This window comes from Heterocephalus glaber, unplaced genomic scaffold, assembly GCF_053883595.1.
Source record: "Heterocephalus glaber isolate CG9 unplaced genomic scaffold, H.glaber_assembly_v1.0 deba00001509, whole genome shotgun sequence".
Classification (NCBI taxonomy): Eukaryota; Metazoa; Chordata; class Mammalia; order Rodentia; family Bathyergidae; genus Heterocephalus; species Heterocephalus glaber.
The window spans coordinates 3,800,341-3,827,300 of record NW_028258325.1 but is presented as its reverse complement, the minus strand read 5'-3'; the positions used below and the strand labels follow the sequence as shown (position 1 = coordinate 3,827,300).

General features: G+C 57.1%; 1 protein-coding gene across 2 annotated transcripts in view; it reads right to left on the bottom strand.

Annotated features, from left to right (window-relative positions):
- The window catches only part of Ppp2r2c (protein phosphatase 2 regulatory subunit Bgamma), a 77,893-nt gene that overhangs the window by 18,136 nt on the left and 32,797 nt on the right, over positions 1-26,960 (bottom strand). For both annotated transcript variants that reach the window (XM_004847320.4, XM_004847319.4), the window contains exons 2-5: positions 8,273-8,370; positions 6,374-6,539; positions 4,858-4,970; positions 1,843-2,020 (exon numbers count right to left, since the gene is read on the bottom strand). In XM_004847320.4, coding sequence (XP_004847377.1) covers positions 1,843-2,020; positions 4,858-4,970; positions 6,374-6,539; positions 8,273-8,370 — 555 coding nt within the window. The remainder of the gene's footprint in view (positions 1-1,842; positions 2,021-4,857; positions 4,971-6,373; positions 6,540-8,272; positions 8,371-26,960) is intronic.

Sequence of the window (26,960 nt, the reverse complement as noted above, 5' to 3'; positions counted from 1 at the left end):
GAGGTCCCCACTGTTCGTTCATCTGGGGATTCGCCCACTCGGGGAGTTTACCGCTAAGTGTGCTGACGGAGGTGGAGCCGGTCAGAAGGGCTCAGCGCCGGGGCGTGGCCTGGAAGGGTCTTTGCTGGCCTGCTTCCTGGCCACCCTGCCCCAGCACCTTCTCCTCCGCCATCCCCAGTGTCGGCCGCCCTGCCTTGGAGCCCACTGAGAGAATGAATGGCTCTGGAAACTGCAGAGTCCTATCCAGGATGCTCTGTGGGTCCCACCCTCCCCAATTTGCAGACCTGGGGTCCTTGCATTTCATCCTCCTCCTTGGCCCTCTCCCTAACTGCAGAGCACAGCTGTGAGTCCTGCTTGGCCAACCAGAGCAGGGCATTCTCCTTCCTCAACAGTGATTGGTTCAGAGGAAGCCAGCCCCAGAGAGAGCCAATGGGGTGCACTTGAGGGTCCTAGTGGGATGGAGCCCAGGCTGCTAGCACACAAATGCCACCATATGGAGCCCAAGACAAACCAGGATGCAGACCAGAGACAACGACCAGAAAGCACCACCCCAGGGACACCATTTGAGCCCCTGGATCCACCCATGCCTGAAGGTCTCTTACAAAGACCCATGAATACCCATGTTCACCCTGAGCAGCCCCAGTGAGGGGTCTGACCCTGCAACAGAAAAGCCCCAACTACCCCTGCTCCAACCGGCAGGAACCAGCGGGCTGCAGGGTTTGCAGCCCAAGTAGTTCAGCCCAGCACTGCCCACCCCACTAGAACTGGAGCTGTCCACCTCACTACTCTCCAGTGCTCCTGGAGCCTCCCGACCCTCAGTTCTCTCCCACCCTCCACTCACCACAGCCAGGGACCAGGACAGGTGTGGAGGTCCCAGGACACCAGGGGCTGACTCATCCCACGTGGAGGGATCAGAGTAAATGAGCCCAGAGAGGTGCAGCAACTCCACCGAGGGCACAGAGGTCGGAGGTGGCAGTCATGCTCCCAGGGAGAGCTTCCGGCTGGCTGCAAAGCCCTGGCCGGTGTGTGCCCCATGCCTCTTGCTTGGCTCCGAGCCTTTCCCAACTCCCTCCTCCCTGGGCTCCTACTTTTCTGGGCCTCTGTCAGCCTCTTTCCTTCCTTCTAACCGGGCCGCCCACTCCCCTTCCCTCTGGGTCCCCAGCAGGCCCTCGGAGACAGTCTGGTTGCATGAGAGTCCAGGAGGTCCCCACCCTCGGCCACACACCTGGGCAGTGTCCCCCACACAAGCCGGGTATTAATTCCAGCTGACAGCAGCTGCGAGCTCACAACAGTGTCAGCCCCCGGTTACAAAATTAACAGGTGCTACCAGGCATGGCATCAGCACCCGGAGCCTCACTCGGGAGTGATGTCTGCACAGCCAGGGCTCCATGCCAGCCACCTGTCCTCACTGTCTGCTGGGACTCAGTCACCACACTTGACCCAGACTTAGCCTCAAACAGGGACACTGAGCACAGGGCCCCCGGACCCCTCTATGTCCTGGGCAGGACCCCAGGGCTGTCCATCCAACTCAGGTACAGGCTGCCTTGGGCCCTGGGGAGGGGACAATGAGGGAGCTGTCCTTGGGCCAGCTGTCCCCCTCCAGGGTGATGGACCCTGGGCTCTCTCCCTCCTGCATGGTCTCTGTAGGGCCAGGGTGATGGGAACCACAGCCACTTAGGCCTGACCCCCAGCAGCTGGGACTGTCATGCTTTCCTAAGTAGACAACACATAATTCCACATCTGGGCCTCACCTATGCTAACTGGAAGGATCCTGGATGAAGAAGTGAAAGAGAGCAGAAGCCCCACCCACCCCGAAGCTGCCCTCCCCCAGGTCAAGGATACTGAAGCTCCTGTCGGTGACTGCCAGGTGCCAGAGGTTGATGCGCAGGTCGTCGGCCGACATGTAGGTCTCGCAGTCGCTGTTGACGGAGATGGAGTTGATGTGGTAGGTGTGGCCATTTGCAAAGATCCTCCTCGGGCTCACCTCCACCATCAGGTCCATGGGCTTCAGCACTGGCACCTGTGGAGGGGGCAGGGTCAGAGCTGAGTGGCGAGGGACAGGGAGGCTGGCAGGTGCATCGGGCCCGTGACCTAAGGAAAGGCTGCACCACTTGGGCAGCCGTCCATCCTGGTGCTGCAGGGACTGAAACAAGCAGGGACAGATGACAAACACCCCTCGCCTGCCCTGCCCTGCAGGAAAAGCTGCTCGCTCTACCCAGGCAGACTCCTGAGACTGGTCCTGAACCCAGCCTGGATGCTTCTCCACTGTGTGTCTGTGAATGAGTAGCTGGAGCCCTCTGCCCCCAGTCTCATCTGTAAAATGGAAAAGAGTAACACAGCAGAGCCAGCCAACTGTCCACCGAACACTGCATCTCTGTTCCGCAATGATATGACTGGAAGAAGCTACCCAGATAGGGACTACATTTCCTAGGATCCCTTGCCTCTGAGTGTGGGCATATGACTGGTTCTGACCAATGAGATGTGAGCAGCTGGGTAAGCAGTGGTTTTTCCACCTGGAAGATGAGGACTCCGACCCTAGGGGCGAGGGTGGAAGAAGCCTGCAGAGAGCAACAGCTAAACAGGAGCACCCATGCTGGACCTCTCCACCACGAGAAACACATTTCTGTCTGCAGCCCTGGGTGCTGGGTTTTGGGTCATAGCGGCTGGAGCTGCCGGTCCCTGCAGTGTCCCTGGGCTGTGTCAGGTGAGGCGGGTGACAGCCTATGTTCTCACGCACCGGGGCACCTGTGCCCGCCTCGCTCTGGTGGTTCCAGTGTTGCTGCCTGGGTTTGCACATCCATGGTGCATGCCTGGGAGTCTGTGTCCTTGTGTCTAGACCCACGGAGGCCTCCCTGTGCTGGTCCCTGCCTGTGGGATATTCCAAGTCTGCCGCAAACCTTCCCTGCCCCCGGGCATGGCCACCATCCCACTGCGGACCCTCAGGTGCAAGAGACAGGAAGTCTGGGTGCTCTGGACCGTGAGCTCAGGGCATCCCCGGCCCAGCAAAGTCCTGGCATCTCCTCCTCCTTGGGCCACAGTGCTTCCTCCTGGCACTGCCATCCTCCAAACCAGTCACCAAGGCCACTTAAGTAAAAAGGGACAGGAAGAAAGGCAGCCTGCCCTGAAGGTTTGGGAGTGTCAGGAACTAAACGTCCTCCCCATCCCTCCAGAAGTCACGGTCTGGTCAAGGTGATGCACAGGAAGACAAACCCCAGCACTGAAGACAGAATGGTGTGGAATACAAAAGGCTAGAGTGGGCACAGGAAGCACAATAATTTTCTTCTGTCTTACGTAGGAAAGGCTTCCAGAGGGGAGGGCTGACAGGGTTTTAAAGGGTGAATAGGAATTCACCAAATAGAGAAAGTAGAGAAAGGCCTTCTAAGCCCTCACAGCCCTGTGTGTCCCTCTGCCACAGCACTGAACATCAGTGTGATGGTGATTCTGTGTTTGTCTCCTGAGGTGGGGGCTGGGACACTTTAAGGGAAGGGTGTGAGTCCTGGATTCATCTCTGGGGCTCTGGGCCCTAACACAGGGCCTCACATGCAGCAGCTATTCAGCACACATTGGCTCTGCCATCATGACTAGGATTAGGCAGAAAGCCAGGTACAATCAGGGTGGCTTCAGCAAAATGAACAAATGAGATCAGAGGCAAGACAAGGCCTGACCAGGCCTTCTGCGCTGGTTAATCACAATGCCAACTTGACTGGGTTAGGGGTCGCCTAGGGGACTTGTACAGCTTCTGGGTGGGTGTGTGGGTGTTCCCAGAGATGACTGGCATGTGGGCTAGCAAATGGAGGGGAAGGCCCGCCCTGGCAGGCGTGGCTCCAGCCAATCAGCTTGCAGGCAGATGGAATGAAAGGGAAGGAGGAGGAAGTCGGCCTGCACTTGAAGAGCTCCCTTCTGCAGAGCCTGGGCATCTTTTGCTGCCGTCCCCTGAGGACACCAGACTCCAGCTTCTCCAGCCTTGCAAGGCAGATTCACACCAGCGGCTCCCCAGGGAGCTTCCAGGCCTGCGGCCTTGGACTGGCGCTGCCTCCTTGGCCTGTCTTGTCCTGCATCGTCAGCTTCTCAGGCTGAGCGGCTCTTCCTCTCTGCAGCAGGCACACTGCCACTGTGGACTCCGCCCCTCCTCCTGTGAGCTGGTCTGATTAATCCCCTGATCCTTTGCATAAAGATCTACATCCTATGGACTCTGTTCCTCTGGAGAACCCTAACAAGTACAACACCCAAGTTCCCTCCTCCAGCCTCAGTTTACAGTTAAGCATCCTGGGATGCAGGTGACATAGAGAAAACTCCCAGGCCGGGAGGGAAGTATGTGTGATTCCCATCTTCCCCAGGCTCTGCCTCAAAACGCCAGACCAATCAAGACGTGATAATTGCATCCCTCCACTAGATAAAGCCCCCGTATGCCTCCCTGGGCTGGGGGTGCAGGGGCAGGAATTGCCACCCCCTGCCCAACACAGAAGTGAACTGGCTCCCCTGGGTCCTCTGAGCTTATCTGTGTAATCTGCTCATCATTAGAGGCCAGCGTGTGTAAACATTTACTTCTCCTTCAGGGACAACACTGATCCTTGCTGCCTACTGGTGACGCGCTGGGGGCTCAACAGGGACCTGCTCAGTCTGCGGGGGTGGGGAGGGAGAGCAATGTGGCACCTGCACATCCTTCTGGAGATCGGAGCCTCTTGGTGAGAAACTGAGGCACAGTGGAGAAAGAGCCCCCAGCCACCGGACGACGCAGCCCAGCCACGATGCAGAACGGCCCGGGGCTCACCCCAAAAGCCCCTCAAGCCCTAAAATCCTCTGGGTTTAATAAAAGAGCCCAAGCACCCCTCTCTCCCGTGGGACCACCAGGCACACCTGCAGCGATGTCACTGTGGACAGGTCCTTCAGCTTTCCCTCCTCGTCCTTCAGGTTGTAGCCCTCGGGCCTTTTATCCCTCTCGGTGATCTTCCATAACTTGATGGTTTTATCTTTAAGGACAGAATGGAGAAATCGGACATGTGACCCCCCACCAGGGCAGAGCACGGAGTACCCACCGCAGCCGGCCGCGTGCTCACATGGAAATCGGGGCCACGTGGCGTCACCCCATTCCTGGACAGTGTGCCCGCTGGCACCCTGTGCAGTGCCTGTCCCCATGCAGCTCCCTCCTCGTCGCTGATCCTAAAGGCAGCACTGCTTTCTGGGGCCAACATCCATCAACTCCTAAACTGATTTGCGGACCTAGGACCACTGTACTTCCCTACTCTGTTTGAGGGGTATTGGGATTAAACCCAGGACCTTTGCACTAAGCTATACTCCCATTCAGTCATTCGTTCATTCATTTATAATATTGAGACAGAGTCTCACCAAGTCCCTAAATTGCCCACTCTTGAGCCCAAACTTTGGATCCTCCTGCCTCAGCTTCCCAGAGTGCTGGGTTATAGGCTACACAGTCCTACTATTTAAAGTCCTTCGCTGACAAGGTGACCCCTGTGCTCTTCCTGAAGGAGCAGCACCCTGCTGTCCAGCAGCTGGCTCCTGGGAGCCTCACTTCCCTGGACTCCACATCATGTAGGAAGCTTCCATAGCTGTGTTGGTTAATTCCAGGTGTCACCTTGGCTAAACATGTCTCAGGCCCTGCTGTGAGAGGTTCTTACATAAGGCTAAAAGTCAAGTCAGCAAAGCAGGTGACTTTCCTTCATGTGGTGGAACCCTGCCTAGCAGAGCACCCAGAATAAACGCAGCATGGCCAGGGGAAGGAAGCAGCGAGGAGACTGGCACTGTGGCGCCCTGGCTCTGTTGGTGCCTGAGGTTGGGCCCTGAGCACAGGACCCGGCAGATCTGGGTGGGGCTCCCACCCTGGGGATGTGGGACAGCCAGGGCTCTGGACAGGGGATGAGGCACTGAGGGCGACCCTGCCTGGGGAGGATGCTCTGCACAGGTCACCGTGAGGGCAGCAGCCATCAGGCTCGGCAGCACCTGCCGCTCTCCAGGCCATGGGTGGGCATCACCACCCACCCCTCATCCCACAGGGAACCGCTGAGGCTCAGAGGCAGCGGGAGGGTGGAACCCTGGGTCTGTGGCAGAATCTAGCGGTGCAGACCGAGTCCTCTGTGAGGTAGGGACCCCCTACCCCATCCTGCTCCTTCTGCCTTCCTACACCCACCAGGAGGGGCGCCCCGAGCCACGGGTCCCGGATTCCAACAGTCTGTGTCAGGGCTCACTGGGTTTCCTGACCTGGCCCCCACACCCCCAAAGCCAGCACTGTTTACAGTAGCGGGAATGACCCATGTCCAGCCAGCACAAACAGGAAATTCCAGCCTGGTTTCTCCGTACACAGAAACACACTCAGCTCCCGGGGACCCCAGCCACGTGCACGCCGGCCCCAGCTCACCGTTGGTGGACAGCAGCGAGTGGGCGGCGTTCTGCTGTGGGAGCCATTTGATCTTATTGATCTTCTCCTCTATCTCCAGGCTCTTGAGATAGTCGAACTCGGGCTCGTGGCTCTGGAAGGTGCTGTACACGTCATATTCGCCCTGGCTGTGAGGTGCATTTTTGCTCTGCAAGGAAACCCAGGGGTGGGCTGAGCTGCAGGACAGCCTGACACCGCCTCATCATGGCTACTAAGCAGCACCGGTGAGTGGGTCCAACTCAATGTCCAAAGGAAACCGCATGTCACTTTCTACACAGTGAGGCAGTAAGAGCCACATCCCAGTGAGTTTGTGTTTACTGAGCACCTACTATGTGCTGGGCACTGAGCAAGGGCTCCCACACCTCCCCTCCTCCGTGCTCCTCTCTGGGGTGGGGGCACAGGGTCACTCTCCCCAGTCATACAGAGCAGCAGGCGGAGACCCAGACACCAGGGCACCTTCCAGGGCCTCACGATCACTGCGCTGGCCTGTGCCTGTGTGTCCATCCTGGCCAGACTCGCAGGCCTGCACTTTGGAGCAGAGGCACACTGGGGTGGACGTCCCGCAGCCATCAGGCCCGCCTGGGGTGGGTTAGGGTCCCCGGCCCGCCTTGCAGTTCCATCTTGGTTGGGACAGCAGACCTCCCTGTGACAAAGACCCCTGCCGTGGGGGTGGCTCTGCCGCCCAGGACCGGGGCAAAGGAAGACAGCCAACAGCTTCCTGCCTCTCTGTTCATTTTTTAAAGTATCCATTTTTCTGTTCATTATTTTAAAGTATCTATTTTTAGGTTCCTAGTCCTGTCACCTGTCACTTTTGAAAAGCTCTGAAGCTCTTTAATACTTTCGCCTCCAGTTCACTTCCCTGGAAATGATCACAGGTTGTGACAAAGGTCAGGGGAACAGAATGAAGAAACAACTAAAGGAGAAAAATTCAAAACACAGCCACCGGTTTCTGCCAATTTAATTTCTCTCCAAGGCCAAGCAAAAGGCAACCCACAGTGCCAGCCACGGCACCGCCTGGACCGCTGATGCACAGGCGGCCCCTAGCCTGTCCTCGAGGACCCAGAGTGAGCCCTGCTGCTGCGGTCAGGGGAGTGACTGCTCGCCTGGGGGAAGCTCCGGGTGAGGGGTGGAGCGAACTCGGCTCCTCCCTCATCCTGCCCACCCACCCCTCCTGCTTTCAGCACGGCCACAGTCTCGGCACCCACAGCCCGGGTCCTGTGTCTGGCCCTCTGGTCACCAGCTGGGTGACCCAGGACTTTCCCCATCTGTGAAGTGGGTGTGCATCTGTACCTCTGTGGGAGCAATTAGGAGGTGCTTAGCAGGGCATCTGGGCACAGTAGGTGCTCAGTAAATGGGGGGTCTTTTATCACGAGAGCTGTCAGGGTTTCAAAATGGCCCTCGGGGCAGCTGTCCTAGGCTCCTTCTGTCAGGCAGGGACAGGGGAGGAAATGGGGACAGGCTGGGAGGGCTGAGGCCTAAGCAAGAGCCAAGCCGAGCCTGTGGGCTGCAGGGGGTAGATTAACTGGGGCTTCAACAGCGCAGCAGCACAGTCCCTGGTTTTCTGGGGTCAAGGACAGTAGCACAACAGGCAGGGAGCAATCAGCCAAGCTCTGCGGGGTGGAGGGGCTCAGAGGCTCTGTGAGCCCGCTGGACCCCAGAACTCTATGGTTGCACCTGCTGGTGCCCGTCCCCACCCCCTTCCCCAGGACCCAGGCAGAGCCGGGCTCAGGGAGGCAACTGGGCAGGACGCACGGTAAACCTGTGGGCCAGAGGCCCTTCTATTGTGGCCCTCAGCCCAGCCTGCCGCCTGACCCCCACCAGACCCGCCGATCCCAACCCCGCCCCTCTGGCCCTGCCCCTCCCCACAGACCCCCTCCACACCTCTGGTTCCCGCTGGAAGATGACGACCCGGCCACCCTTGTCACCTGTGGCCAGCAGCTCCCCGGTGTGGTTGAACTCGACAGTAGAGATGATATCGGCTGTGGAGAGACAGGAGGGGTGCTCTTGAGACAGCCACCAGCAGGGGACAGCCCTGGGCGGAGGGTCGGAGGGTCGGGATGGGCTTCGAGAGCTTCCTGTCCCTCCCTCCTCCAGGAAGCAGTCTGCAGGGGTGTCTCCACGGGGCAGGGCACACGACAGCAGGTGGTCTGGGGCCCAAGCCTCGGGGACAGGCAGGGCGGGCATGGGGCAGCTGGGCAAAGCGCCAGACAGTGACCCGCACACGGACCCTTTGGGGAGCCCCAGAGAGGACCAGGGTTGGGACGGGCACCACAGCAGAGACACCTCAGCATGTGGATGCAAAGGGACGGTGGCATCTAGAGCCACCCGGACATGGCCTCGCCCTCCTGGCTTAGACCCCACCAGGGGCCCGCGCTCCAGCCACAGGGACAGGCCAGCCCTTCCCTGCCCACCGCAGACGGACACACAGTGCCTGCAGGAGTGGCACTCACCAGCTGGGGTCACCACCCCTCCCCTCCGGAGCCCCGGGACCCCCCAGCACAAGGGGATTCCAGCCACTTATTCCATCCCGCCTGGACCCTGTGACGCCTCCCAGCAGATCCACTCACATCTCCCTCACCCACCACAGGCTGGCTGCATGGGGCAGAGGAGGGGGCTGGCGACACCGGAGACTGACTGTCCCCTGCTCAAGCCCCCTCGTCGGTCCCCACTTTGCAGTCAGGGCAGCAAAGGTCTCAGGGTGGCCTGACAGCCCCGGCGGAGCTCCCCAGTAACCCCAGCTGTGCACCTTCGCCCTTCTCCGTGGAACTCGGCGGGGCCCCACTCTGGTCCGGCCCTGTCCCCTGCCCATGGCTCTGAATGGGGCCTGTGGGACATCAGCAGGTGAGCTGTAAGCGAGCCTGGAAGGGGCTCGGCCCTGGGTTGTGCCCTCTGCCTCTGCCTCTGCGGGGGACAGGCCTGTCATGGCTGCCCATGGAGGCAGGCAGAGGCGCTGGCCAAGCCTAGGCCTAGCCCATTAGGGCCTCAGTAGCCCCAAAAGCTAAAGGAAGACAAAGGAAACCAAAGGAAGCCAAAGGAAACCCATTCTGTGCAGCCCAGCCTCCTCTACTGCCTCTCCCTCCTTCCACTCCTGACAGTGGGCTCTGGTCTCCACTGTCACTTCTGCTCCTCAGAGGCCCAACGTGAGCCCCTTGCTGAATCTGCCATCTGCACCCGGAGCCCAAGCAGAGCAGCCTGATGTCCCTCACCCTGGTCTTTTCTTCCGGGACACTTGCCCTGCCTGTGATCTACCTCCTCTGCCACTGCAGCTCCTGGGCTTCAAGGCCACGCGCACTTGAAGGCCTCCGTGGTCCTATGTGTAGCAGGCGCAACCAGACACTTGTTCAACACACGCCTTTCGGAGACGGCCCCCGGCTGCCTGGCCCTCTGTACCCTGGTGGATGCCAGCTTTGATGGTGAGGGGAGAGGAGAGAGAAGGGTCAGAAGCGGGATGAGAGGCTGCACACATTCATGGATCAAGGTGACACACACGCCATTGTACTTGGACAAGACCAGGAAAGCAGTGTGCTGGGGAAGACCACTGCGGAGCCACTGAGCGTGGGGTCACCAGGTCCCAGCCACCCCACGCTGCCCCTCCATGGGCAGCTGCCCAGCCAGGGACACCCAGGGGCTGAAGTCGGAGCCTCTGGTTGGGTGGCTCTGGTTCTGGCTATTGCATATTAAAAGCCCCTAAGGGCAAAGAACAGGATGTAAAACTGTATATAAAACGTGTTTAATTATATAGACCAGTGATCACAGAGCCCTGTGAAACAGGCAAGCAAGCAGGGAAAGCTGGGAGAGGAGTCTCCAAAATGCTAACAGGGATTGCTTTGGTGTGGTTAAAACAGAATAATTTTTTTCTCCTCTTTCTACTTTTCTGTTTTCTACATTTTCCGTAACGAATGTATTTTTAATTGTTTTACTGGGGTATAATTGACAAAATTGCAGAATTTAATGTGTATGTCTGGTGCGTTTAGACACATGCATAATGCATGTTATTTTTATGATGGGGAAAATAACAATGCTATTAAATTAAACAGAATCACCGCTATCCGGGACATGAGGTCCACCATCACTGGGCGGTTACCACAGTAACAGGCACTAACGTCTTCGAGCGATTTACAATTTCTGAGTCATTTCAGATCCACTGCCCTCTCTGCACCTCATCCCGCTCCCGGGGGGACATCCCCGCTCTCCCATTTGGCAGTGGGAGAAGGAATCCTCCCGAGGGCAGCACCCCGTGACCAGACCAAGGCTGGGCTGGAGTCTGTGCTGCCTCTGCTTCTGGCCTACAGTCTGCAGCCACAGGCTCAGAAGTGTACAGATGGACCCGGGCCCAGCCTCACCGAGCACCGTCCCCAGCCCCAGGCCCTCTGTCCTGCTGCGCAAAACTTACAGAGCTGCTGCTGACTCCAGTCCCTCCCACCCAGGCCGAGGCAGTGCCACCTCAGGCTCAGCAAAGGCCTATGGATGATGAACATCTGGTTGTGGGATCTGTTTGCTGCAGTACTGGGGGTTGAGCCCAGGGCCTCTGTGCTGAGCTGATCCCCAGCCCACTTTATTTTCTGAGATAAGGTCTCATTAAGTTGCCCAGGCTGGGTTTGAATTTGCAATCCTCCTGCCTCACCCTCCAACAGTGCATTGATTACAGATATATCTGCCTATGTTTTGAGTGAATATCGTTGGGGTTTGCCTTAGGAAAAGCTGTCTGCACTGAGAGCCAGGGGTCCCACCCCTGGGACCCCCACATCAGGGACAAGCCGCCTACTCCCCTTGGGTTGGGACCCTGTCCGGTGCCACCTCCTCCGGAAGCCCTCCTGGCCTTCCCACTCCATGCCCAGGGCAGTAGTCTTCACCATGTGCCACACGCAGCCACACGCGACACACAGAGGCGGGGACAGAACAACAGCATGACACGCCACCAAGCGCAGGCCAAGTGCAAGGACGGCTCTGTGCCAGGCAAGAGTCCTGGCTTCCGCTGTCATCCTGAGCACGAGGCCCAGTGGTGTCCTGTGCTGAGAGCCACCCAGGACCTCAAAGTCTGATAACCCAGAAAACAGGACCTCTGCCTGACCCCATGCCATACAGGCACCTGGCAGGCTAAGCTAAAGTGAGATGGGTGGACCTGAGGCCAGGCTGGGCTCACCAGTGTCTACCATGGAGTTTGGCCAAGTGTCTGCTCTGAGAGAGAGAATAAATTGCATCTGGGTGCAGTGGCGCACACCTGTGATCCCAGCACTCGGGAGGCTGAGGCAGGAGGATCACCATGAGTTCGAGGCCAGCCTGGGCTATGTAGTGAGTTCAAGGCCACCATGACCCCACCTTCTGTACCTACGGATTGTCCTACGGACATGTCATATAAATGTGGTCACAGCACGCATGGCCTCTGTGGCTATCCACCTTCTTTCACCTGACACAGTGCTTCCCTAGGCATGCCAGTTCCTTTTTATGGCTGAGTAATATTCTACTGCGTCCCAACACATTTTTTAAGACAGTCCCTTGCTCATCAAACAGAAACCCAGTCCCAGAAAAGATGGGGCATCATGAGCCTCAGCAAATCCCTGTGTCCCCACCTCTAAACTGTGGCTGTGCCCAGCTCTGCCAGCCCAGAGATTGCTGCAGGGTGGACATGGCTGCCCCTTCCAGGCCACTCCACAGGGCACAGGTAGGGGGAGGCCCAGACGATGGCTGCCAGCTGATCCCAGCCCAGAGCCCTCACCGAGTGTCTGCTGGCCAGGCTGGTAGAGGCAGATGGCCTGAGAGGGGGACGGGGGCACCGCGGGTCTGCCTATGAGCATCAGAGTCCGCTCAGGATGCTGGGTCTGCCAGGCCAGGTGGGAGTGTGCTCAGGGCGGAGGGGACACCAGTTCCGGCCTCAGCACAGCCTGCTGGGTGCCATCCCTCAATCAGAACCCTAAGGCCAGGGTTCAAAGGTGGCCAGGTGGCCTGGGCCCGCATCCGGCCTTGGGACAGGACAAGAAGGAGATGGAGAGGAGACCGGCTGGCCCTGCCTGCTTTCTTACAGAACGGCCCCTGAGACATCCTGGTCACCCAGGTGTCTCCCCTGAGGACAGGGATCCCCTGCATCCCCTAGCACTGGCCAGGTCGCCAGGGCCTGGAACGCCCGTGCTGAGGTCTGAGGGCAAAGGCAAAGCACTGACAGCGGGGAGGGAGGCCCCTGATGCACAGCAAGTTACAGCCTCTGGGACTCAGCCCCCATCTCTGAAGGGGCAGGAGACTCAGGGCCGGATGTGAGGACGCCATGAAATGCAGAGAGAATCCCCTGGTGCCCAGAAACCAGCAAAAGTGTCAGCTGCAGTTAGTAATGGATGATGGCGATGATGCTGAGGAGGAGGTGTGATGAAAATACATGGGGAATGTTTACATTTTAAAACACTTATTGGGCCGGGGATTTAGCTCAGTGGTGCCATGCCTGCCTTGCAAGCTCAAGGTCCTGAGTTCAATCCCTGGTACTGCCAAAAAACACAAAAACAAAAAAACACTTATTACAGTAAGACACATTGCCATCGAGCACCCCCGAGAGCGTGCACTACCTAGTGCCCTTCTTCAAACACACTCACCACTTTCTGAAGCAGCTCTGCAGTCCTCTTTCGTTGTGATCAAAATCCAGTGAATGCTACTGCTGAGCGCCGTCCAGCGGAAAGGCAGCTCCTAAAAACATGACACCCTGTCCTCACCCACCTTATTCACCGGGTCCGGCACAGGGCAACTCCTGGCTCTTCCCCAAGGTCAAAATGACCATGAAAAGTAAATATTTTGAATGGATTCTGGACATCAAAGCAGCTACAACAGTGCAACTAAAGACACTCACGACAGAGGACTCTGAGCTGCTTCAGGAAGCGGCAAGAACGCTGGGATGAGTGTGTTCCACACTTAGGGGAGTGTTTTGAGAGAGATCCATGGCAACATGTCTTTTTATTTTAATATATTTTCTTTTATATTTAAACATTCACTGTATTTTTCGATCACACTGTGAATCGTGTATCCACAGTAAATCAGGGCCGGAGAGAAGGATGGATGCACAGAGCACAGGGAGAGAGATGCGGTGTGTGTGCCGGGCGCCCTGGCTCCACTCTCGGCTCAGGCTGCCGGTGCGACCCTCACCCGTCTGCCTTTCCCTTCCGTCCCCAGCGCACTGCCCAGAGCTGGCCGAGCCAGCGGTTCGGCAAACTGGGAAGCGTGGTCCAGTGCCAGGAGGAGGAGGTGCCCAGCGGCCTCACACTGAGTCCCGCCGACCGCTCCGTCTGGACCGGGCAGCTGGCCCGGGCCGGCTTCTGTCCTCCCTGTGTGGGGGTCCTGTGGGCCCCTCCTGCTCAGGCTACAGCCGGCAGACGAGCAAGTGGGGGCCACGCTGGCCTGGTGACAAGGACGCCTCTTGGGTCCCAGCACATCAGCATCCCGCCAGACCCACCAGCCAGGCCGTCTGCTCCCGCAGGTCAGGGGCTGCTGTGTCCTGGCCCGATTTCCCCAAGCTGGTGCTGAGGTCAGGGCTGGCAGGGCCACTGTCAGTTTCAGAGGTCATCCGCCTTACAGCCGCCCTTCAGCTGCAGGTCAGGTCCCGGCTGCCTGGCCACACCTCCTGCTCAGTATTTCCAACAGGACCCCAACCCCGCCCAGGCATTTTCCATCTCTCCAAAAGAGGCGATTTATGTATTCAGTGGCCATGCCCCGTCCTCCAACTAAGTGCCACTGGTTTTTGCCAGAGTCATCTGAGCAAGTCCGTGAGGAAAGGAGGGTCTTCCCCATGGACGAGCCCCATGCGGGAGGCGTGAACACCAGCCCCGACTCCCACCCGGGGCAGATCCCAAGGGAGTGGCCCAGGATTTCTGACAAGACATGAAAAGCATGAATAGCAAAAGAGAAACAAATGAGCTGGACATTACCAAAGTCAAAACTGTGTGCTCTCTGGAAGAAACCATTATGAACAAAGAGCCATCGATGGGACCAGAGGAAATATTCGGGATGCAGGTGAGGGACAACCACTTGTGTCTGCGCTGTGTGAGGACCTCCCACAGCTGAGTCACAGGAGCACCAGTGAGGAGAGGAAGACAGGAGGAGACACCTCCTAGAGCAAGCGGTGTAGACAGCCAGTGCGCACCAGAAAGGTGCCCAGCCTCCAAGCCCCCAGCGAGACTCGCAGTAAGATCGCAGGCAGACAGAAACGCTTGAGAACAGCTCATGTTTACAGGACCGATGGCACCAACCTGGTGAGGATGTGGGGTGCCGGGAGCATTCACCCCATGCCTGTACAATGGGAATACCCAGGGCTCAGGCCCCTCTGGGAGACAGCCTGGAAGCTCCTTCCAGAGTTAAACACAAAGATGGGTGTGGTGGCACATGCGTGTGATCCCAGCACTCAGGAGGCTGAGGCAAAAAGATCACCATGAATTTGAGGCCAGCCTGGGCTACAGAGAACCTGTCTTAGAAAGTTAACCACAAGCCCAGCATCCCATCCAAACACTCTTAATGGAGAGCAGAAAACACGTGCGCACACACGCTTATACACACCTGTTCATACATACAACAGCTCAGCCTAGATGTCCTTCAACAGGTGAAAGGATAAACAAGCTACGGCACAACCATACAACAGACAACCGCTCAGCAGTACTCAAGAACACGCTATCGATATACAGGACAACACGGGTGTATCTCGGAATAATTACGTTGAGCCAGAGAGGCCAGATTAAAAAAAAAAAGCACGGCATGGTTCCATTTCTGCGCAATTCTAGAAAGCGCAAATGAACACCACAGCCGACAGAAAGCTGATCAGCGCTGATCAGGGTGCAGGGCAGGGCCAGGAAGGACCACAGAGAACGAAGGATGCTTTAAGAGGCAAGGAACGCTTTAAGAGGCAAGGAACGCTTTAAGAGGCAAGGAACGCTTTAAGAGGCGGTGATGTTCTCAGCCTGGCTGGCTTCGTAAGTGCACACAGCTGCCACACCTACGTAACACGACACTTCAAGTGGATGCCATTTATTGGACTGAAATTGTTTAAGTCTTTGTTTGCAGTAAGGGCAAAGAGGGAGAAAGGGGAACAGGAGAAGCAGCAACCCCGTCGCCACCTGAGGCCTCCAGCAAGCTGCCACTCCAACCCCGTGAAGGCCGGATAATCGAATCCACCGTCCAGGTAACCACATCAATGGAAACACCAGTTCAGCCCATTTCCAGGAACCCAGATCACAAGTCTCAAAGTCTCCCAAATCCATCCGAGGAGGTCTGACCCTCGGCCTGGAGGCTCGCTAGGTGCCGTGGAATGGATGGGTAACACTGAACTCGTCCAGGTACTCACAGCCCCCTGGGGGCCAACCAGAACCGGAAGCCAGAGAGGAGGCCTGAGTTGGCCCTCGGGGAGGCCCATGGCTGCCCCTCCACGGACTCTACCCCTTCCAGGTCCCCAAATGTGGCATTTGGGGCTGCAGTGGGCAGGGAAGGGGAAATACTGGGGCAAATCCTGAAAACCAGTGGGCAGCCGGCAGGTCCTGGCAGGCAGGTGTCCACCAGAGATGCCCAGCACCGGATCACAGAAGCCTGCAGCAGAAAGAGAGCCCAGACAGCTGAGCCATAGGATGGAGGTCAGGACCAAAGCCCGCAGCCAGGCCAGCAGGGCTGAGCCGCTTTCCTGGCCTGGCTCCCAGTGGGGCACCGCTAGGGCTCCAGGGACCCAGCACCGCCCTGTCAGGGTTCTCAGCACCCAGGGGTCCCCAAACCTTTGCAGGGATTTATAGGGTTTCCCCTACAAAACCCCACAAATGAGAACTCGGGACTCGGGAGATGCTTCTGTTGGTTTCCCCGGAAGTCTCTACCTGCCTCCCTCATCTGTAGATTCACTCTTGTAAAAACATTCGTCTACACTCTCTGTGCACAGTGAATACATTCATCATGGGGAGCTGGTCCGTGGCGTAACACATCTGAGCCCTTTTGATGTCTCCTTCCTCTGCCCCTTCCCTTCCATTTTACAAAGGATTTATCTCCGTTTCCAATCATCTACCTTTTTATTTTGCTCTTTAATTTATTTATACTCTGGGTTTCTCATATAAGAGAAACCATGCGATATTCAAGTGTCTGATTTATTTCACTTAACATTATGGTCTGCAGGTGCATCCATTTTCCTACAAATGACTCAAGTTCAACCTTCTTCATGGCAGAGTAGTACTCTATTGTGTGTAAATACCATATTTTTTTTTTTTTTGGTACCAGGGATCGAACTCGGCTCCTTGCGCTTGTGCAGCAGGCGGTGAAACCACTGAGCTAAATCCCCAGCCCGATACCATATTTTCTTTATCCACTCATCTGCTGATGGACATATAGGCCACTTCCAAGATTTAGCTATTGTGAGCTATGCACTGTAAGGTGATGTCTTTAACTCTTTCTGAAAATTAGCAATTTCTCAAAAAACTAAAACTAGAAATTCCATTTGACCGAGCCATTTCCCTCCCAGGTACATTCCTGAGTTCTGCACATGCTCACTCAGAAAGGCATCCCACACAGCAGCTACAGGGTGACACTCAGTGACCCCAGGGAGCTCACGGTGAGGATGATGCAGCGGTCCGGCCCCCAGAGAACAAGGCAAAATCAACACGTGGAGCGGCTGCCAGGCCCTGCCCAGCTGGGCCCGAGGCCCCACGCTCCTCTGTGTGACCCAGGAGGCCCACTGCCCTCTGTCACCAGGGTTCTACACACATGGCTCTGGGCCGCAGCCACAGGTGGTGACCCCCGGTCACACCACCCTGGCAGGGAGCTCACAGAGGATGGCGGGAAGCCAAGTCTGGGGAATAAGCCCGGGCTTCCAGCTGCGCAGGCCGCGGACGGCAGCATCGGATGTGCAGGACCGAGTGGGAGAAGACAGGGCTGAGGAGGACCCTGGAGAGGACAGGGTGGCTGCTGGGGTCATGGGGATGGGGCAGCTTCCTGGAGGAGGAGGCCTGCAGCACCCACTGAGAAAGCCCACTTCGCAAGGAGGCCATCTCCAGAGCACCTCCGAGGCCTGGCCGGGGAACCTGGGGGCAGCAGAGGCCAGGAGGAACCCTGGGCTAATCAGACCCACCAGCACTCGGGCAGGAGAGCGCTTCCCGCAGAGCCGTGCCAAGCTTGGATGTTGCTCTCGGGGGGAATTAACGAAAGGCAGGAGCCTGGGCGGTTCTCCAGCTGAAATGGCCGTTGCTCCTGGTGGGGTCAGAGCCTCAGACACAGAGAGGCCCACTGCAGAGGTGGTTCAGCAACAAGAATAACACGAACTCCTCCTTCTCAGCCTCTCCCTTCCCTCCCCAATGTCTCGCTTGATTGGGAAAAGGAAGATGAAATTGGGCTTAAATTCCAGCTCCGCGTCCAAGTGCACAGAGCTCAGGAGAAACTATCTGTGGGACGAGGTCACAGGGCCCTGGCTGCCAGGAGCTCCCCAGCAGGGCTCCCCAAAAGAAGGCCATCTAGGTCCCTCTCATCCACAGGTTCCACCTATGGGGTGGGGCAGACGCCACCCCGACCTGGGCATCTGCCCAGCACTTCACGGGTACACGAACATTTGCTTGCTGCTTGGTCAAATGTTCCCAGCATCAGTCGGGAAGCACCCAAAGGGCACAGGGGTCACCCTAAAGACTTGGAGGACGACCCTCCAAGGCCTGCAGAGACTATCCCCGATCCTGCAGGGGCATGAGAATCACCCACAGCCTGTCAGGAAATGGTCAGCCCTGAAAATCCTGACTTGGGGGACCGGGGGAGAGGCCCGGGAATCTAATAAACAGGCACCGCGCGGAGCTCCTAAGGGGGAGCCAGGAGCTGTGGTCCGCACAGGGCAGGAGGTATGGAAAGACATGGGATTCAGGCAGGAAAGCAGCCAGAATCAAAATGGAGTCGCTTTTGTGAAACTCTTGCCCAAACAGGTAAATGAAGCCAGGAGGCGCTGAAGCAAGGACACGTCCCATGGGCCTGATGACAGCAGCTACTCAGATTCCCCCAGAACCACAGCCCACACAAGGGTCTGCGAGGATGGCTGCCCAGTGCTGTCTGTTTAACCTGAACTGGCGCCGGCCTGGCTGTTGATCCTGGGGCCAAGGGTTACTGCCTCAGAATATCTGATGACACCTGCCTGGTTTTGCCTTTAGAAACTCCCACTGGCCTCCACCTCCCGAACGCTCACCTCATTTGCACAGCACCTGCGTTCCCTCAGCGACACTCTTCTACTCCCAGGTCCACGTGGAGCTGTGGGACTCTTTCTCTGTGTGTCATTCAAGGCGATGGGACAACTGCAGTGGAGAGTCTGACGTGGCATGGGCACCCGAGGCGGTTCCCACTCCGCGGCCAGGTCAGCCGGGGAGCACAGCGTTTCTGCTGGTGCCAGTCAGAGCAGGGCAACACCTCCCTGGGCCTCCACTGCCCCACGGGCAAAATAACAGCGACACTCGTGACCTACGCGTGCCTAAGACAGAGTCAAGCCTGCAGAGTTCACGTCCAGGGAGTGGCTGCTGGATCAGGCTTCCTGTTTCACAGGCGAGGAAACCGAGAGGGAAGGCTTAAAGGCGCTCCCAAGGTCTCAAGGGCCCTGGGTCAGCCCCCTTCACTTCTCCCAACCACCTGCTCAGCTGTGTCTTGCAGCCACTCAGCCGGGTTTAATAAACAAATAAACAGGCGAATAACTGGCCATGATGGAGAGGTGAAAGGGTGCCAGGGTTCCCGGAAGTCAGAGGCAGAAGGAGAATCCCCAATTTAATTATGAGGAGGGGCTGAGGGCTCCCCCTGTGCACAGCCCGGGAGCACTTGCATCATCCTTTACTGCTTGGGGGACCCCTGGCCAATCCCCCAGATTCCTGGGCAGTGAGTGGAGAGGCAGGGCTGAGCCTGGACTCCAGATGCTGACATGACAACATGCAGAAAGCCTCATTGGCAGACCCAAATTAGTGCCACCCTGACGACCATATAAGAGAAGGGTGGGGACATAACAGGAGCCACGAGCAGGCGTGACTGTGGCAGTGGCCTCTCAGAGGGCTGGGAGGCCCATGAAGGTGGCTGCCATCGGAACCCACTCAGCTCTTTGTGTTGTACCCTGGGGGGACTCTCTTTCCTTTAGTGTCAGGATGATCACTCCCATTAATAATACAGAAGTATATGATATGGAGATAATACATCATAATGGTAATTACAATTGCCACGATGATCGATAGCATTTATTAAGTCCCTGGGCTGGGCCTGGCCCTACTCTGAACATGTCACAAGTATCAACGTATTTACTTCTGAACAACTTCAGACATTCTGCTCTTCTGCTCTCTCCCACTCTGCCTTGTGTTTGTTCATGGAACTGCCCAGTGGCTGGCACTGCCCATTGGGAAGGTGGCTGTTCATCACCCACTAGCATCTTGGAAGGCTCATGGCTGGAAAAATAAAACGCTGCCTCGTCCCTTTTGCGTCCTCCTCCTGTCAAAACCTAACATCTCACTGCGCAGCGATGTGTACGTGTTCGAATCCCCAGAACCTGTAACATGACCTTGTTTGGAAAAAGTGTCTCTAAGATCTTGAGATGAGGAGCTCACCTGATTCCCAGTAGGCCTCAACCCAGTGACAAATGTCCTTATAAAGACAGAGGAGATGGCAAGGAGAGGGGGGTGATGCTAAACCGTGGCAGAAACTGGAGTTGGGTGGAGCTGGCGGCCTCTAAGCAAGAGAGGATTCTCTCCTGTGTGCCTGGGCTTTGGGCTTCGGCCTGAAGACTTGGGGAAGGAGAGGTTTCTGTTGTTTTAAGGCACCCAATGTGTAGTACAGTTCTGGCAGCTGCTGGATGCTTATGGGGTCGTGAATTGGAAATGAAGGTGGACGGTGTTCCTACCTGGCCTTCAAGACGTGTTGGGCGGCCAGAGTCAACCACAACCCGGCAAAACAGGATAGGATGAAAATGCTGCGTCCTCCAAACCACAGCAGATTATGTGAGCATCTGTTGCTAAAATCCTGACTCCACCCCCGGCCCCCAATTTTGGGGATTGAACCCAGGGCTTCTGCACTGAGCTACATCCCCAGCTCTTTTTTCTTCCTGGTACCAGGGATCAAACTCAGTACCTTACACTTGCCAGGCAGGCGCTGGCACCACTGAGCTATATCCCCAGCCCTTCTTTCTTCTTTTTTGCTTTGAGACAGGTTCCCATGAAGTTGCTAAGTTGCCCAGGCTAAGCTTGGACTTGAGATCCTCCTCATTCAGCCTTTGCAGACGTTGGGACTACAGACCTGGGCCACCATGCCCAGCTTAAAATTCCAACATTTTAAGTCAAATACCCTTAGAAGAGTGAGCTAAACAAATCTTCAATTATTCAAAAGTAGCTAAGACAGATGTTAAATTTTTTCCTTAAAGATAAAAGATGGATTAAAACTTATACTCCAGAGTTATGAAGCAAAGTCATTGCTGAGACCTGCTGGGCCCAGTGTTGTGGATTCCAGCCTTAAAAGGCCACCGAGGCCTTGGGTCAGAGCCAGGCTGAGGTGAGAGGGCCCACTGTAGGCACCGAACACACATCTGTTTCAGAGGCTCAGTGTGGAAAACAACATATTATTTTAAGACTTTTGGATACAGACATTATTACCATTAATTTTGCCTTTTTCTTTCCATTTGTGTACTATGGCTGAGATTTTAAAATTACACACGAGGTTCCCATTAAATTCCATCTGCTCAGCACTGATGCAGGGGATACTGGGAATTTAAAAATTAAGTTGTGTCTTTAGATTACTTAACAAAAAATTACAATGCCAACAAATGGCAGAAGAGACCCAAAAGGGATCAAATGTTAGATAAGTTGATAATCTAACCCCAGCAGTGGCTTCCTGCTGCCCCCCTTCCAGGGCACCGCCAACTCCTAAAAGAGATAGAGCTGAAGTCCTGGCTAGACAGCAGTCCTTCACACCTGACCTCGCCCTTCTAGAGAAAGCCAATCACCAGGCTTCCCAGAGAGCGGAGCCAACCATATTTCTGTCCCAGGAATCTGGAGGCAGGAGGAGGGTACTAGCCCTGCCTGCAGAGGAGTGAGGTTGAAGGCTGAGAGACACGGAGGCCCCTGGAACACAGATAATACAGAGTGCCATGGGTGGCCTGCAGGTCACACGGACAGACTGGGGCCTGGAGAGCACACAGGGACCAGATGGACCGGGGCTGTTGCTGTCCCAGGTTCCTAAAGGACCCTCAGGCATTTATTAAGGATCACAAATACTCAGACTTTAATGCACGTGAAACACTGCTGCTGGTTTCTTCATCATTAAAAAAAGCCAACTGCGGCGTTTTATTCACTGCCCTGGACATCGAGATTGTAGGGATTCAGGCGATCAGCTAGGGGGAGGGCACATACAGAAGGCCATGGTCGGGATTAAAAGGGGGAAACAGCAGTCTGTTCCCTTGGCTCCCCGAACTATGTAAATAAAGTAATGGCTGTATTGTGAGCGAGCTGTTTTTAAAGAAAAAGAAAAAATTTCGGTACTAGGGATTGAACCAGGATCTTCACAGTAAGTTCCATCCTCACCCCCTTTTTAAGTTTTTACTTTGAGACGGAGTCTTGCTAAGTTGCCCAGGTTAGGCTTGAACTTGCAATCCCCCTGCCTCAGCCTCCCACAGGATTACACACATGTGCCACTAGGCCCAGCTTTATTTTTTAAAATAAGTAAAACTTCTCCTTGAAAATATATCACATAGAGAAGGACAGGAGCAAAACCAAAACAAATCACAAACAAAAACCTCACCTTGGCCTAAGACTTGCCAGAGTGGAACTGACTCGGGCTAGGGGGAAACCAAGCCCTGGTGGCCTTGGGGAGCTTCCTGAAGCCTGGCCTGGGCACCTGGGGCTGCCAAGCCAGAGCAGATGGACACAGCGCCCCTCCTCCCTCGACGGCCCTGAGCTGTGCCAGGACCAGCCAGCCCTTGAGGAGGAGGGGGAGGGGCGGGCTCTGGGGATGAGCCAGGCGGGGCCTCCCAGCAGGACAGGTACAGACCACGGTCAACGCCCACTGGGCAGCAGGAGGGAGGTGCCAGAACCAAGGCTGTGACCACAGACCGACACTGCCTCTCCGTCTGAGCCCTGGGCTCATCTATGTGATGCGTGTCCCTCGGAGGCCCTTAGTGTCACAGGGGCCCCGGCCCCCCACCATGCCAGCCAGCATGCGGACGGAAGGATGGACAGACAGACAGCAGCAGGCCCAGCCCTGGGCTGGGCCCTCCCGAATGCAGCCTCCCCAGCTAATGAGGCCGTACAAGCTGGAATTACACAGTGCCAGCGCCCAGGGACAGACGGACGGCGGGCGTGCTCGCTCACGCAGGGCCTAATGAAGCGTCCCGTGTTCTACACAGCTCAGCATGCACTTTAATTAGCCCTCCACTCGGCTGTGCCTGGTCACCCCCGGTCGCCCCGCAGATTCCCAAACCCCGATTGGGGGCAGCCGCAGGGATGAAAAACTCCTGGGCACACAGAGCTGGGACTTGGCAGCAGAGTGCGGGCTGGGACCTGAGTTCCCATTTGGACAGAAAAGTGTCACAGAGCTGGAGAGGCACCCTGGTGCAGGACAGGGGCTGGTGGGCAAAGGGGTGGCCGTGAAGGCCGTTCTGGTGGCCGGGAGGTGTGCACAGGGCACTAGAGGGTGGCGGGACCCAGCTCTGCTGCCTGGACCCCGATACGTGGGAGCCCCCAGGCTCGCTGGTCCCCTTCACCCTAGCAGCAGCCCTTGGGGGCAGGTACTACCGTCACCCACATTTAATCACAAGGATGCTGAGGGCGAGTGAGCGTAGGTGGAGCAGGACGGAGCCACCCTGCCTCAGGAGGAAACCGGAAGCCGACCCGGAGCGCAGAGTGAATGCAGGGCTGACGTTGTTCGTGACACCCCAGCCTGGTCCACTATGGCAGGACAGTGTGAGGGGGTGCAGCTCTCTGCTCTCGAGCCTCAGCCTCCCCAGCCATCACACCTGTCTGCGCCCTGCCTGTAAGTTCTCCAATGCCCGTCTCTGGTCGCCTGGTGTCCTGCCATCGCACGGCCCCAGCATCTCTGCCAAGGGCCCGGGCTGCTTGTTTCCTCAGTGCCTCGGTTTCTTTGTCTGAGAAATGGAGACAACAGGACCTCGAGGGATTGTTTTAAGGATTCCATGCATTCATGGTTGAGAATTAACTGGAACAATGCTCAGCAAACAGCAGGCTACATGCATGCTCCACGACTCTAAAAACCTTCCGTTCTTAGCGGCCCCTGGGGTGGGTGGGTGCTCCGGGCCCCTCACCCAGAATGGGGCTGGGCCTCCGGCAGAAGGGGGCCAGGACCCAGATCGGGTCGGTCCCATGGCCGGCCTGATCGCTGTGCCGCTGCACCTCCTATGGTCCCCAGGTGGCCCTGCGCCCTGCCAGGTGCGCTCTGCTATGGCTTCGAGTGTCCCCAAAGTTTCCAGTGTTGGAAACTTAATCCCGAACTCTGGGGGCGGGGCCCGAAGGAGGTAATTAGGGGGCCACGAGGCCATAAGGTGGGGCCCTGGGCAAGATCGAGGCTGTAGAAGAGGAAGAGACCTGAGCTGGCACACTGCTCTCTCGCCAGGTCGTGATCCAGCATCAGGCCCTCACCACTCCTGGACCTCCAGCCTCCAGAACCTTCGACTCTAAAATTACCCGGGCTCAGGCCTTCAGTTATAGCAAAAGAAAACAGGCTCAGACAGGCTCTCTGAAACCACAGCACAGGCTCCAGTGCTCTGCTGGGTGTGGGGGGTTGGAGTGCGCAGCGACAGGTGCCCCAGGCCTCCCGGACAGCACCTCGAGCACCAAGGCAGCCAGCGTCTGGGCTGCTCCATCTTGGGGAGCTGGGTGCAGTCGCAGCCATGGACAAGCCCAGGTGTGTTCTGTGCGAGCACTTCGGGGGGAGAAGGGACCCCAACTCCATTCCAAAGTGTGCCCTTGAAGACAAGTGCAGCAGACAAGACCAGCAAGGACCAGGGCTCCAGCCAGCCCCAGGTGGGTCAACGCAGGGTGACAAACGCCACGCAGTGCAGAAGGGGTAGGGAGGCAGTAAGTCTCAAGCACTCACTGGCTCCGCCCCCCAGCAGAGAGCTACAGTGACTCTGGGGGGAGGGGACCTTGTGGCACCCAGGACCACAAGGAAGCCACGGCCACGGCCACAGCCAACTCCACATCCGGATCCCTCTCGCTTGAAACCTTCGGTTCCTACCACAGGCCCACAGGGCACAGCCTCCAGATGGGGCCCTCCTGACAGGGGTGCTGCAGGGGAGACGCCTCTTGCGCCCAGGAGGATGCTCCTGGGCCATCTCCACCCCCTTCCTCCCAGGGAGAGGCGCCCGGGACCTGCTCACCTGGGCTGAGCAACACCCCTCACCAGCCAAGCGACATGGTTGGCAGGAGGGAGACCCCCCCCCTCAGATACTGGACAGACTGGGTCCCCAGGTGGGCAGCATTTCTGGGGGGCCATGCTGGCCTGAGGCAGTGATGCAGTCAGAGAGGGAAGAGGTGATGCTGGAGGGAGGGCAGATGAAGCTGCTTTGAGCTCCCAGTCGCCTGGGTTTCCACAGGATCCTGCCCCAGGTTACATTCCTAAAGGGCATGGCCGTGACCCCCAACCCCCAAGACCATTGTCCCAGGCTTGGGCTGCGAGCCTCTTCCACTGAGCATGACTATTCTTGCTAGGTCAGCAGCCTCCCCCCTGGTAAGACCTTGGGTGACCTTGGTGTGGCCTGCAGAGGTCGCCCACCCCACCTTGCACCATGCTGGGGTTCAGCCTGGGCTCCTCAAATCCCGAGGGCAACGTCTCCAGGGGCCTTTCCGGCCTCCCTGCCTGGCACGCCCACGCCCGGCTCCCTCTGGACACTGCGCCAGCTTCGGTGTAAACACATTCACCTGCCAAGGCTCTGGGGGGGGTCCCTGGGGACCCAATCCACAGCCACTGACACACAGCAGGAACTCACAGCTGCCTCCTGGTCCAGCACAAACCGGCCTTCACCAACCCGAGCTGATGGAGGCCAAACAGCGAAGCCAGAATTCAAGTCCAGGCCCAGCTCCCAGCCCCTGTGACCATCACACCCTGGACCCAGTCCTCCTGGCTCCCAGTGGTCCAGTGCAGGACCAGGCGGTGGCCTGGAACCCTGTCCCACACATCCCCTGCTGGCCAAGATGGTCCCTCGACACTGCACCCTGTGAGATGACTCAGTGGCTCCCTGCCTTCTCTAGGCAACAATGAAGTCACCTCACAACAGAGAAAGGAGCCCAGGTCAGTGGACGGGAGCTCAGCCCTGCCTGCTGAGTGGCCAGAGGGCTTCAAGAAAGTTCCTCCCTGCAACTCTCACCTGAGCTCTAATCTGCACTGAGCCCTGAGCTCCGCACCCAGGAGTAAAGTGTGAGACCCACAGGCCGGCCACACTGTCCCTGGCCACACCCGGGAGATCATCGCTCCACCCCCGGCAGAGACCCAGGCCACGGCAAGTCCCTGTCTGGTGAGCCTCTAACGGGCTGTGCGTGGCAAGGGACACTCAGGGAGAAACTAATGAGTCAAGGGGTCCCTTCACCCATGGGCTGAGTCCAGCCTAAAAGCTAAGAATGCTTCCCGCATTTTTAAAGGGCCATAAAACAAACAACAAAACAAAGAAAAATACACAACAGAGAACATACGCCAAGCCTAGCTCTTTAACCATCAACCTTTGCAGAAACAGAGCGCCAACCCCGCTGCTGCAGGGGGCAGCACCTCCCTGTGCAGCTGCAGAGAATGAGGGTCCAAAAGTGAAGGGCAGGACTGGGCATTGGTGCCAATGGTGCAGCTCAAAGCATCAGGGAGCGACTCCCATGTGTTCTGGAGCCAAAATCAAGGTGGGCGCAGGGTCAGTGCCCCTGGGTACGCACAGGGAAGGTGGGTCCCAGGGCTCGCTCTCCCAGCTGCGGGGATCAGACATCCTGTCACTTCTTGGTTTGCAGATGTGTGCCTCCTGTCTGTGCCTCTGTCCTCAAGGCCTCCGCCCCTCTCCATCGGCTACATTTCCAACTGATTCTTATCCACTGTGATTTCATCTTAACTGGTTACACACACAAGGTCTCTATTTCCAAATACAATCATATTCTGAGGTTCTAGGTGGGTACACATTTGGGGGAACATTATTCACACTACAGTCTGGAACCCCCAATTTTGTGGGAAACTGTATTTTTTTTTTGGTACCGGGGATCAAACCGGGACCTTGCGCTTGCGAGGCAGGAGGCAGGGAACTGTATTCTTTTTTTTTTTTTGGTACCGGGGATCAAACTCAGGTCCTTGCGGTTGTGCAGCAGGCAGCGAAACCACTGAGTTAAATCCCCAGCCCTGTATTCTTATTTTAGTATACTGTGCTGCCGAAGTAAGGATGGGAACGATATTCTTAGAGGTGGGTATCTCTCTCTCTCTCTTTCTCTCACACACACACACACACACACACACACACACACACACACACACGTGCGTGCATGCATACTGCACATGACAGGTGGGCACGACTTCCCAAGGACAGGCTGTGGGACGACGCTCAGGCTGGCACATGGCCCTGACAAATGACTGGTCTCTTGCCAAGTCCCACTGCCAACGTCTCCTTCCC